The sequence below is a fragment of the Leucopleurus acutus genome, assembly GCF_964270905.1.
Source record: "Leucopleurus acutus genome assembly, chromosome: 1".
Classification (NCBI taxonomy): Eukaryota; Metazoa; Chordata; class Mammalia; order Artiodactyla; family Delphinidae; genus Leucopleurus; species Leucopleurus acutus.
Window position 1 is genome coordinate 47,339,968 of NC_139142.1, and position 13,670 is coordinate 47,353,637.

The 13,670-nt window shown below is 34.4% G+C and overlaps 1 protein-coding gene across 1 annotated transcript in view; it reads right to left on the reverse strand.

Moving 5' to 3' along the window:
* Positions 1-63: 63 nt before the first annotated feature.
* STYX (serine/threonine/tyrosine interacting protein) overlaps positions 64-13,670 on the reverse strand; it is a 31,818-nt gene continuing 18,211 nt past the window's right edge. Inside the window, exons 10-11 of the mRNA XM_082835833.1 lie at positions 6,423-6,516; positions 64-3,973 (exon numbers count right to left, since the gene is read on the reverse strand). Of these exons, the coding sequence (XP_082691959.1) occupies positions 3,900-3,973; positions 6,423-6,516 (168 nt within the window). The 3' untranslated portion in view covers positions 64-3,899. The remainder of the gene's footprint in view (positions 3,974-6,422; positions 6,517-13,670) is intronic.

The following is a 13,670-nucleotide window of genomic DNA, read 5'->3' on the forward strand; positions in this document are numbered from 1 at the left end:
GGACACGGGTTCGTGCCCCGGTCCGGGAAGATCCCACATGCCATGGAGCGGCTAGGCCTGTGAGCCATGGGCGCTAAGCTTGCGCGTCCGGAGCCTGTGCTCCGCAACGGGAGAGGCCACAACAGTGAGAGGCCCGCGTACCACCCCCCAAAAAATATATATACTTGAGCTGAAACTTGGGCCTTCCCTGTACTGACCATAATTTTTATGTGTGATCACAATGTTTTAGAAAATACTCTTAAGTGCTTCTCAATATCCAATGTTCATTCATCCTTCTTAATCTGTGTGGGACTAAAATTGGGTTACTTTTACCTAGAAGACAACAATCTAAGTAAGTAAAGAGGTTCTGAGGCATAAGCAGTATAAATGAGCTTTTCAATCTTTTTGAGGTATAATGGCACACCAGTTTTAATACAACCACCAATCTTCACAAAATAATTTTAATACTTTGTGCCTGAGCTAGCAGCATCTTGCACTGTGACATTCCTATACATACATAAGCATTTGATCCAAGTACAGATGTTAAAAGCAGAGTAACTTAAGCAATTGTCTGTACAAAGGTAAATAGACACTGTAGGTTATTTTTCTTTGTGAATTATTTTTGCTGCATAGTAAATTGCAATTACATGTCAGTATAATGTTACTGATCTACAAAATACACTTTGAACTGTGAGGTATGGCAACTCCCTATGAGAGAGAGCTAGCATGTAAACCTGAATATTTTGAGTGATTTTTTTTTTTTTTTAGCTGCCATGGATGGATAAGACAAAAAAAAAATCCAGCATTCAAAGACCCTAGAAACTTATTTTTTCTAATCAATAAAAAAAAAATAAAATCTTTTAGTAATTTTCAGCTATTTCCTATCATTTACCTATTGGAGCACTGATGAATGGACAAAATAAATATTGACGTGAAGCTAAGTTTGTTATGGAATTATGGATTAAACAGTTATCTGAAAAAAAAAAGTCTGCCAGGTAACTGCTCATTTACTTTACATCAAGTTGAGATTTTGATATATATCTCTATATATGTATCCCAACTTTATAATTCAAGATTGCAGTTAAATACTTCTAATTCATTTAAATTACCATGGTAATAAGACAATTATAAACCTTATATTTTCTTTAAAAGGACATGCTTAACATTTTCTGACATTACTTCTAAACTCAGATGAAGCACAAAATCCTCCCAAAACAAATAGTCTGCTCTGAAAGTTAGGTGGTTGAGAGTTGGTAGCAAAGGGTATCATGGTTTAATACTTCCACCACAGAGTAGATATAAATAAACAAAGGTAACTGCTGTTTAAACAGCTGGTAAGAAATTAACAGGAACCAATGGACTGAAATTACAAGGTAAGAATACTGCCATTCCAGTTTGAATATTTTCAATATTGAAGTTTCATACTTTCAAAATGGAAAATAAAGCAGTTCTCCTATGTTTTGATGCAATATCATTTTAAATTCTGTGCCCAGGTTAATATTTAATGTTTAAAATTCGGTGCTGGGTCACTCATACATTACTCAAATATTCTAGAAAATAAATTATGATTGGTTAAATGTACTGTAGTTAGCTATCACAAAACATCAGTGGAAACAGAGGAATTATAGAAATGGAACAAAACAGAAGAATAGGAAGAGCTACCAGAAGAACTAGTTGAACACTGGGTGGAAGAATGAAACCAAGATAAAACAAACTTGCAGTATTCTTATAGAAAGAATAAACTTTTTGTCCATATTAATTTGTACTCAAGAAGATGACAGTCCTTTTTTCTAGTGTTTGTGAGAGTCTTTAATATACAGTGCTGGGCAGGCACTTTAGTGCCAACATAAAAATTTCAGTGGTTAGAAAAAGTGGAAAATTACCAACTGTAAATTAATAACCAAACCTGTACTCTTGGCCAGACTACTAGAGAGGATATGTGTATTTAAGAAATTAATTTAGAAAATCTTAACTGCCTCATTTTTAAAACCTAAATGGACTATTACGAAGATTCTTTTGAGCCGTTTTTGTGGAATGAAGCATCACAGATTATTAGTTTGCAAAAGAGATCTTTGCTGACCTAACCAATAATGATCTATATACAGGAAAGTTGTATTATCTGGCACTTCACCAGCTGGAATTTCTGAACACTCAATGCAAATCTTGACTATACTAGACCACCACACCCAATGACCTAATCACAACAGAATACAAGACTACAATGGGATTGACAATAATGCTGTTATTTTAGGGTGGTAAAATAAGGAAGGGAAGGGAAATAAGAAGAGGAATACCACCTGGGGCAGCAGAATTAACGCTTAATTAACAAAGCAGTTTTGATTCACTGCCACTCTCCTGCTCTGCTGGATAAAAAAGCTTTTACTGTATTATTACACGTTAGGGAGGAAAGCGAAGTAGGTAACTTGCTACCTTACAAGTCCCATCAGTAAAGCACCTCAAGAGAGGACTGAGAAAAGTGAGATACAAAGGAGTTTTGTTTGTGCTACCCTAAATCACCAACTATAAAAAGTTAAAAACACTCCTCTCCTCCCCAACATCATACTTAAAATAGCAAAAATGTTTTTCTTAGAACAATTTTTATATGTATAAATAAAAACATGGTGAACCTAGGATCCCTAAAGTGACTTTGCTAATGCAAATTATGGGGGAAATTTGGATTAATGCAATGCCAAGAACTGATTACAACACTAATGTATAATACACTGAAGTCTCCCACAATCACTTTTCCCCAATAAATGCATCCTCAAAGAAAAGCATTTCTCTGAGCCAGAACAATCTCACAGAATCATTAAGACAACATAAAAATGGAGTAAATGCTCCATATTCCAAATAATTTACTAAGGTTTCTTCAAGCCTTAAGACTTTCAGTTTGAACTAATTTATGGTTTAAAAAAAATTACAGAAAAACGTTCAAAACTTTTCACTGTTCTACATACTAATTTAGAGGACGTGAGGATTTATTTTTTATATTTTCTAATGAGGCAAGGCACTTTTCTTTTTTGGGCTTTGTTTAGGAAAAAAATAGTGCTACACTGGTTTATTATATTCTATTTAGAACCATTTTGGACAAAGAAAAAACAGGCTACACAACTCAAAAGAACAAACACAACATTTGGCTTTTAAGAATGCTAAAGGAAAGTCACTTGAGTTTAAAACTCTCCTTGTTTTTGAGCATCTGGTATTATAAAGCGAAACATTTTCCTTTGTTCATTAAACTTTTTTTTCTATAGGATAAAATTAGGAAGGTAGTAGGAAAAGAAGCAATACTTGGATCATGTTAAAGTAAGGACAGATGGCTAATGTCATGATTTAAAGATTATTAAGATGGGATCAAGAAGTTTAAAAAAACTAAAAGATAATTAAGCTATTGAATTATATTAAAAAGAAATGTGGCAGATTCCTGCATTTGTTAATGTTTCTGTAAGAGGCTCCATCATAAAATTGAACTGTAAAATTATTTTTAAAATGTAATACGTAAAACAAAATGAATTTTTAGCAAACTTTAGGAAATTCTTTTGTTATAAATTACCCAGATTTTATAAACAAGTCCCCCCTAACTTGCATTTTGTTTAAAGTAACAACTTTATATCATACAAATAAATTTCAAGTATGAAAAGTGCATTATTGCAATAATACCTCTTTGCAAGTCCAAAATTCTTTGTTTATAATAAAACTGTAAAGAATTAAAAAAAAAAAAAGGAATAAAACCATCAGTGCCATCTATTGCAGAAGTCCGACATCTTAAAATGTTGCTCAACAAGTTGCAGAGAAACATGTCTGGAAGCAACATATAAGTGAAAAGAAACTACTTGTGTTTTTACCATTTTACATTATTACTGTCTGTAGTATTTTCTCCTTCCCAAATAGAAATTCACATCCTCTATACTGTTGCTCTTCAATCAGCCATTCTGTGCAGTCGCCACTTGCATGTTTCCAAAATCATCTTCTTCTTCATGTGTTCTCTTCAAACTGCCTAAAAGTTATTGCATGAACATAACATAATGGGAACTTAAATAAATAAATTCATTCATTAGAATGTTACAACTAGCAAAAGCTTCATTTTTCATGAAGTATTACCATATATATGACTATGAAAATTGTATGACTGAATTTTTAGTAAACTGTTGTAAATCCTTTTGTTGTAAACAACCCAAAGAACTTTATATCTTCATGACATTTTCCCTCTTAAGGTATTTTATATAATGAACATTAATTTTTAAAATAGTTTGAAAATAGAAATTTTAAAGGGATAACGGTCCACAATTGTTTGGTTACTGAATTTGTTTTTTAGGCTCCATAAACATGTGACTTAGGACACTGTACATTTGTACAATTTTATTTTGTAGATGTAATTATCCTTTTGCTTCCACAGATGCTGCCAAAAATATTTTTTCCACTGAAAATATGATTTTATTACCAACAAGTCTAGAGTTGGGAGAAAGGAAGCATGTAGCAGATAAGAGATTTTCTTTTATCTACTCTTCACATCAGAGTCTGCTAGTACAGAAATTTCCCACACAGAATCAGAGCTATCCCCATATGCCCAACAGTTATAATCAAGAAATTTGAGTCTCAATGGAGGAAAACTTTAGGGAACAACTGAACTGGTAGAGGGTTTGCTGTGTTATCTGCCTAACAATCGCATGACCTTAAACTTATGCCCTAAAGGTTGTGCTAAATCATGGTAATAATGTTAATACAGAGGGTGGATTCCAACAGAAAACTAATGTTTCACTGTAAGATTAAAATTAAGGATAGAAATATAGTATTGATGGAATAGAGAAGAAAATATGCTAGCCATAAGTCTAAATACAGTGGTTGTAACAGTTTCAGATGCAGTGTTGCACCTGCATTCTACGAAGGGAGGTAAGAGACATAGGTAACTAATACAAGGCAGAAAGTGAGGAGGTACAGATAAAGCTCTATGGCAGTTTTGAATAACTAGAGATTAGAGGAACAGTAAGTTAATCATCATGTTTTCTTCAGGTGATGACATCTGAACCAAGTTTTTATGGAGAGAGAGACTGAAGGTGATGCTTTCTAGATGGAGAACAGAAGACACGCACAGGAAACCATTAGTAGTCCCATTTTCTGGAGTACATATATAGAGGTACAGTGAGAGATACAAATAAAGATCAAAAGGGCCTTTAATTACTACCTATGATGTGTTTTCTTCAGTAGAAATTATGCCAGTGGGGACTTCCCTGGTGGTCCAGTGGTTAAGACTCTGCACTCCCAATGCAGGGGGCCCGGGTTCGATCCCTGGTCAGGGAACTAGATCCCACATGCATGCCGTAACTAAGAGCTCGCACGCCACAACTAAGGAGCCCGCAAGCCGCAACTAAGGAGCCCACCTGCTGCAACTACAACCTGGGGCAACCTAATAAATAAATAAACAAATATGAAAAAAAAATATGCCAATGAAGACTTTTATACAGGAAGAATATCACTATTAGAACTATCTTTCATGAAAATAAGTCTGGCCACAATGTACAGAACAAACTAAATAACACGAGTTGGAACAGGAGGCCAATATGGACCTGAACTTGACCGAAATTAAGGGTACTATAAAAGAGGGAGGGAATTCTAGGTACTGAGGAAACAGACCATCCCATTTTGGAAAATGATTAGATAGAAGTTGCAAAGAATCAATGACAACTGGGAAGTTGAGCCTGAAGGATGGGTATATAGTATTATCACTAAGGAAGTGCAATACAGTGCTGGACTTGTGGAGCAGCCAGTGTTAAATTTCCAGGACCAACACTAACCAGGTTGTATGTTCAAATAAGACTGAAAGGAACTCTGGGAGAGAAAAACCATAAACTAAAAAAATTCCACGAATGCTCTAATAAAAAGAAAGGAGACAAAAAAGGGTAGCAAGGTCTTGGAGAGGATGGCAAAAGTTAGGATTTTGAGAGCATGCCTGGATCATTAACTTTTAAAATGGGGGAGGGGACACTGCAATAGGGAAAGGAGAAAGGATTCAAATACGGCAAGAGAAAAACTGAGGTAGCTTACATTTAGTCACCCTGCTTTTACTTACTAACCACCTTTCATTTTTAATAAGATCACCTAAGTGTATTTAGGGGCTCATCTCCAGACCCCTCTTATTATTTTAATCTTTGCAACACAGTTATACTGCTTAAAGATTTAAAACTCAACAAAGTAGAAATCTGACCTTCCAACCAACACGTTCTAATTAACTAGTGGTGTACACACAGAAGCTCAATATAATACATATTTAATTATAAATTTAAAATTTGAAATTATCTTATTTTAATTAAATAGTCCATCCAAAAATTTTCTAAACAATTTAAATTGTTCAGTGTAACTTGTTAATGAGCAAAAGATGCTTCTTCTCTTCTATTTTTCACTACCATCATCTTTCTTCCCAAATTTCTCCAAAATGAAAAAATCCTTACCTGTGGTGCCAGAATGAACAGATAACGACCTTTCTATCTGAAGTGGCGACATCATCTGTATTGTTAATTTCGCTAGGTAGATGGCTTCATATTCCTAGAAAAGATTTTAATTAACTTGAATATACATTTAAATTCTTAGATACCCAAAACAAAACAAAATTTTAAAAGTGTTTAATACATACATTATTGGTATTCTTAGTTTATACTGAAAACTCTGGTGCCATATTGCTGTAAGTGAAAGGCTTAAAATTCCTATCTTATAATTTCACGTTTATTGATGAGACTATAAATCAAGTCAAGTAAATAGCTTGCACTAAGGCACTGTACATTGAACTGCCAGTCAGTATGTATTCTCTGCCACCGGGCATAAGCTATATGATCTCTGACTTCATCTGTTAAAACACATACATACCCCCAAAACCCAAACTGGCAATCTCATAGAATGATTATAAGAATAAAAAGAAATAAAATATTTTTAAAAATCAGATTACTATATGGCATTTAATTGATTCAAGTATATATTTGGTTCTAATTCCTTAAAATCAATAGTCCTCTACTTCCAGTTAAAGATGGAGTAATAAAGCCATTCCTATTCCTCTCCCCTTTCTGAAAACAAGAAATAGAGAACTCCTTATTCCAAGAAGCTAGGAAACATCCATAACCCTGAATATGAGAAGAATGAAGAGAAAAGTAAGGAATTAATTATCAAATAAGTCAGGATACTGGCTACCTTTATGATGGCAGAAAGAGAATTATGATTAGAAAGAGGCCTCAAGAGGGCTTTTGGGATTCTGGCAAACGTTCAATTTCTTTACCTGGATGGCAGTTACATGGATGTTTATTCGCACTTTATGCATTTTTATATATGTGTATTATATTTCACAATAACATTAAAAAAAATGGAACCAGACTAAGCTATGCACAAAAGACGCCTGACTGCGGATATCAGACAGAGTGGGTACAGCTGACAAACTAACAAGCCCTTGCCTAGTATGATACAGCCAGGAAGTGTTCGTGGGCTGTGGGAGGAGGAAGGGCATATTAAGGAAAATGTGAACACCCACACCTGGCATTTCTGCAAGACGCAAGCAACGTGGAGGAGAAACTGGGTTGCATGTTGCCAAGCATCTGCTGATCTTGGTCAGCTGAAAGTAAAGGCTAAACTATTGATTCTCAAGCCTGGCTACACCTGAGAATCACCTGAGGAACCTTAAAACCTGTAGGTATATTGTCAACTCCTCTCCTCTCCCCCCAGAGATTCTCATTTAACTGGTATGGGTAACATTCCCCAGGTGATTCTAATGTGCATGCACTGTTTATCAACCTAAACAAGAAGAACCTGTGACAAAAGGGGCTCTTTTTTTTCCCACTCACTAAGTAGAGTCATACCACTGGAGAAAAGTGTTGGTGAGAAAGTCTTCCAAGACAACTGGGAAAATTTAAGCTGCCTACCTTTCCCCACCACTCCCCTGGTCCCTTTCCCACAACCTTATTGTTGGGCACATAGCTTATCTAAGAAGAATGTCTCCAGTTCAAAGATGACCAATATCAAAAAAGGAACCAATGTATGTCTTATGTAAAGATGTTTGCAAGGGAAAGAAAAGCAACATTATAACCAAAAGTCTATATATAAAGAACACTGCATGAAAACTACACCATGGAGCAGGTCAAAATTACAATTCTCCATGAAATCAATGAGAATACGGCATTTCTGAAACGAGTTCAAAGAAGAGATAAAAGGATTCATGGAAGAAATAGGACAATAAAAGAGATGACTATGCCATTTCCTACCATTTCAGAAAACAAACAGAACACCCCTCTTAATCCTAGTTTCCCCTCCAACTACTGTTTCATTTCTGTTTTCCCCTTCTAAGCGTAATTCCTGGAATTATCTATTCTTGCTGTTCACATTCCTCTCTTCCCATTTTCCTTTCAACTCTGAGCAATTACGCTTATCTTCCCCCTTCCACAAAAATTGTCAAGGGCACTAATGACATCATGTTCCTAACCTAATGTCAATTCTCAGCCCTTATCTTATTTAACCTGTTATCAACCTTTGAAACAGAGGGTCATTCCCCACTCTTCTAACACCTTCTTCACTTGACTTCCCAAACACCAGACCATCCTGATTTTCTTCCTAACTCACTGGCCACTCTTTTCAGCCTCCTCTGCTGATTCCCCATCTCCACAATCTCTACATGCTGGGAATACATTAAGGTTCTGTTTTTGAAATCCTTCTCTATCCACACTCACTTCTCTAGTGATCTCATCCAGTTTCAAAGCTTTCAATAGCATCTATATATTGATAACCCCTAGAAATACAGTTCTTTCTCATGAAATCCAGGCTTATATGTATACCTGCCCACTATCTAATAGCTCTCTCAACCTTAACATGACCAAAACCGACTCTTGATTTTACTCCCTTCAAATTTCATGCAGTTTCTCCCATACAAGCAAGTAGCAGTTCCTCTTCCAGTGTTCAGGCTACAAGGCTTAAATTCATCCCAATCTCTCTTCACATCCAATCCATCAGCAAATTCCGTCAGCTCTACTGTCAAATAAATCCAGCATCTGATCTCTTCTCACCTCTCCCCCTGCAACCACTTTGATTGAAACCAACACTCTCTTGACTCCATCACTGCAACAGCCTCTTAACTCAAGCACCTGCTTCTGCCCAAACCCCAACAAACCCCTACAGTATATACACAGTATACTATATTCAGCACAGCAGCAGGCAATCTGAAGTTGTTCCTTCACTTAAAATAAAAGCCAAAGGCCTTACTTATAATGGCCTACAAACGCCTGTCATGTGGCCCCTTACCTCCCAGCTTTAATCTCCTACCATTATTTGCTTACTCTGTTGCAGCCACACTGACCTTCTTGCACTTCTCGAAAATACTACGCTTACTCCCATTTCAAGGCACTTGCTCGTATATTCCTGCTACCTAGAATGCCTTCCCCCCAATATCAGCACAGCTTGTTCTCCTAATTTCTCCAGGTCTCTGCTCAAATATCATTTTTGCAATAAGGCCTTTTCTGATCACCGTTTAAAAATGCAATTCATGTCGCATCTCCTTATATGGCCTTATTTCTCCCTCCCTTATTTTTCTCTGTGACCCATTACTATATGACCTTCTACATTTTACTTTGTTTACTGTTTAATTCTCTCATTAGAATAGGTTTCATGAGGTCAGAGATTTCTATTTTTTTCTCTGCTTTACTGCCATTGCCTAGAACAATGCCAAATAAACATCTGATGAAACAATGACATATGGGAAAGGCAGGAAAAGCTTGAGAAAAATCAAGCCAAGAGAAAAGAACAAAGTTGAAAATAATTACAGAGAAAATGGAAGATATGGAAGAAAAAGGGAACCAACATAAACTATGTCTCTGGGAGAAAAAACCAGGCAAATGAAACAGAACAACAAAAACAGAAGCCAAATACATAGTAGAAGAAAACTTTCTGAAATAAGGGAAGGTGTGACTCTGTAAGTGCTAAGGGCATACTAAGACTGAGAAGTTAATATAGAACAATCAACAAGATATACCTTGACAAATCATCCTATGTTCATCCAGACAACACCTCCTCCTCCCAATCAAGTCTTTTAAGGGGGAAAAATTTTAAATTAGGCTCCCCTCAGCCTTCTCTGGAGCAATATTCAATGTCAGGTCTGTGTACAAACCCATAAGGGAAAAAGGATTAAACAAAAAATTTTTATCTAGCCAATTGTCATTCAAACATAAGAGCAACAGAAAAATATTTTCCAAAATGCCAGGACTTAGGGAATATAGTTTCCAAGAACTCTTCTTGAAAATAATGCTCAAAGACAAACTCCATTAGTTGAATACAGAAGCTAGAATCCTATTTAAATGTAGAACTAAGGATGAACAACTAGAAAATGTGGTTATAGGATAGAATATAAATATTATAATCTGTAACAATGTAGAAAAAATATAATCTTTTTTTTAAAAAAAGGAGGTGACAGGACATATAACAGGAGGTAGTTTAAGTAGATGATCTTACATTGCTAAGTAACAAGAGGTATAATATTTAAATATTTTTAAAGGTATAAGAGGTAACTCCTAGAAGAACTAAGACTAATAACAAAACAGGTAGTGGAGGGGAAGGAGGAAAGAAGTAGAGGTATATAAATTTTTATCTTTTATAGTGGAAATCAACTGATAGTTATTTAAAAGTGATAACTCAAGAAACATATGTATATACTATAAAGTTACAACTGTGCCCATTAGAACTAAAAACAATAAACTTAAAAATTATCAAAAGATTACAAACATACAAAAAATTCATAAACTATAGTGAAAAGTTTTAAAAAGATGCATTTAAAAGAGAAAGCGTGACATGAAATAAAATGACAAAAGTATATATCATTTTTAGTGCAAGAAAGTGGGATAAATTCACCTATTAAAGAAAAATACTGATAACAAATCAAACAGCAAAATCCAGCCATAGACCATATATAGGAAATGCATCTAGAACAAAGTGATTTAGAAAGGTGGAAAGAAAAGTAAGGCAGAAACTCACAAGGCAAATGCAAACAATATTACACAAGGTTAATTTCAAAGTAAAATAATTGAATGGAGGAATAATGAATATATAACTACAATGAAGATCTAACTTGAATTTTATCTACCAAATAACACAGTACCAAAATTGGCAAAGACACTAGAAGAACTAAAGAAAAAATAAACAGAAATATAATAAAGTAAAGGAGTTTCAATTTACCTCTCAGCCCAAGACAGACGAATCAAACAAATACTATCAGCCCTCTATGCACGGATGCAGAACCCACAGATACAGAGGACTGACTGTACTATGCCATTTTATATAAGATTTGGAATTCACGGGGCGGTGGGGGTGGGGGGTGGGTGTCCTGAAACCAATCTCCCACGGATACTGAGGGACGACTGTATATTGAGCTTTATGCCCTGAAAACAGAGAATACATCTTCTTTTCAAGTGCCCAGGAGACAGTTGTAATAACAACTGTATATTAGGCCATGAAGAAAACATTAAAAAATTCAAGAAGTAAATAGTATTAGAAATGAACAAAAATAGAAAATAAACCTTGTCACCTATATAGTTTTTTTTAAAAAAAAACCTCTCAAACAAATGTTAAGTAAAAAATAAAATCAAAAGTGAAATCACAGAATATCAAGCTATAACAGTAATAAAAATATTGCATAGCAGAATCTATGTACGATATGTAGAATATGGCTAAAGCAATGCTAAGAGGGTAATTCATAGTCTTGAATTCTTGAAAGAATGAAAAACTAAGCTTTCAACTCAGGAAATTCACTAAAGAATAACAGCAGCAGCAGCACGAACAACAAAAACCTAAGGAAAGCAGAAAGCAAGGAGAAATTCAAATACAAAGAAGTTATATAAACTAACCAGATCAAGGAAAAAAGAAAGCACAGATACACAAAACTGAAAAAAGAATGGAAAAATATTTTCCTCAATTTTATCTCAAATCCTATGAAATGAATGATTATATAGGAGATTATGAAACCATCTAAAGTGACCTGAGGAGTATATGAAAATCAGACTTAACCTACCAAATGAAGAAAAGCTGTCCAAGAATTGGTCCACCCTCAAAATACACAAATGAATGAAATAATGAATAACTGAATTAAATTAAAAAATCAAGGTCCAATGATTTCACAGGTACCATATATCAGAACACCAAGAAGCTCATAACTCCAATCTAATTTACATTGTTCTAGAGCACATAAAGAGAAAGCAAGTTTCCATTTTAAAAATGAGAATCACATGATAAACACCCAAACCAGAAGAGGGTAGTATAGAAGAAAATTACAAACCAATATCACTTATTCAACTAATTCCAAAATCTTAAAAAAAATACTGACAAATAGAATCTAGCAACACATTCATGGAACATAGTGTACCATAACCAAGTGAGATCCATTTGTGAACCAAAATGATGATTCAAAATTAAGAAATCTAGCATAATGTGATCCAATAATTCAACTCACCATATTAATGGCTTAAAGGAGTAAAACTACAGTCATTCCATTAAAAAAAATTTTTTTAAGCTAAAACTCAACATCTATTCCTGGTAAAAAACTCTTTACATAGGCACAGATGAATACATACACACACATACACACACACACACACACACACACAGACACACACACAGTGCAATACTAGAAGCACTGACACTGAAATCAAGAATAAAGTACAAGTACTATACCACTATTACTTATCATGGTTCTGATACAATGACCATCCAATGAGAAAAAAAAAATTAGAAAAGTTGCAAAATTATTATGATTTGGAGATGAAAATCTAAGACAATTAGAAAAATTTTCAGAATTGTTTAGAGTTTAATGCCAACTGAAAACAATAAAAATCAATAGCTTTCCTATATATAAGTAACTAATTAGAAAACATACTGAAGGAAAAAAACATTTTATTTATAATGGGAATAAAAGAAAATAGGAAAAATTTCATAAGAAATGCATATATTCTATATAAAGAAAACTTTAAAACACTAAAAGACATAGAAATTGACTTGAATAAATGGAACATACTCTTAGAGAGGAACATACTGAGAAAAATTTAAAGGTGTCAATTCCTTCTGAACTGTGAACATAGAGATAATGTTATTAAAAACAACTACAGGACTCTTTCCAGTAAAGTTCACACCAAAAAATAAGTGTTAAGAACATACCAGGAAAATTCCAGAAAAAACATTAATGAGGGGATCTTGATTAAATTACTTGATATAAGTAATATAAATTACTTACATAATATTATAGTATTTAAAATTGTTTGATACAAGTGCGACAATAAGCAGATCAATGGAACAAAATACAAGGTCAGAAACAGACTCAAGTATAGATCAGAATTTGGTATATAATAAAAATGGCATTTCAAATCAGTTGGATAAAGACAGATTTTCTTAATATACAGAGTCCTTACAAGCCAATGAGAAAAAGACCAACAACCTGATAGAAAAATAGGCAAATCATAAGGAGTTGCCACTTTTACCACCATGATAACAATGATCAAGAAGTTTCATAAAACACTTTCACTATTGGTATTGATTAGGTATGGGTAAACAGGTACCCCTTGTTTCCTGAAGCCTTTTTAGAGGCAATTTGGCAACATCAAATTTCAAATGCCCTCTGACCCAGCAATTCTACTCTGATCAGTTATCATACAGGTGCATTCACACATGTAAACAAAGATGTACCTACCAGG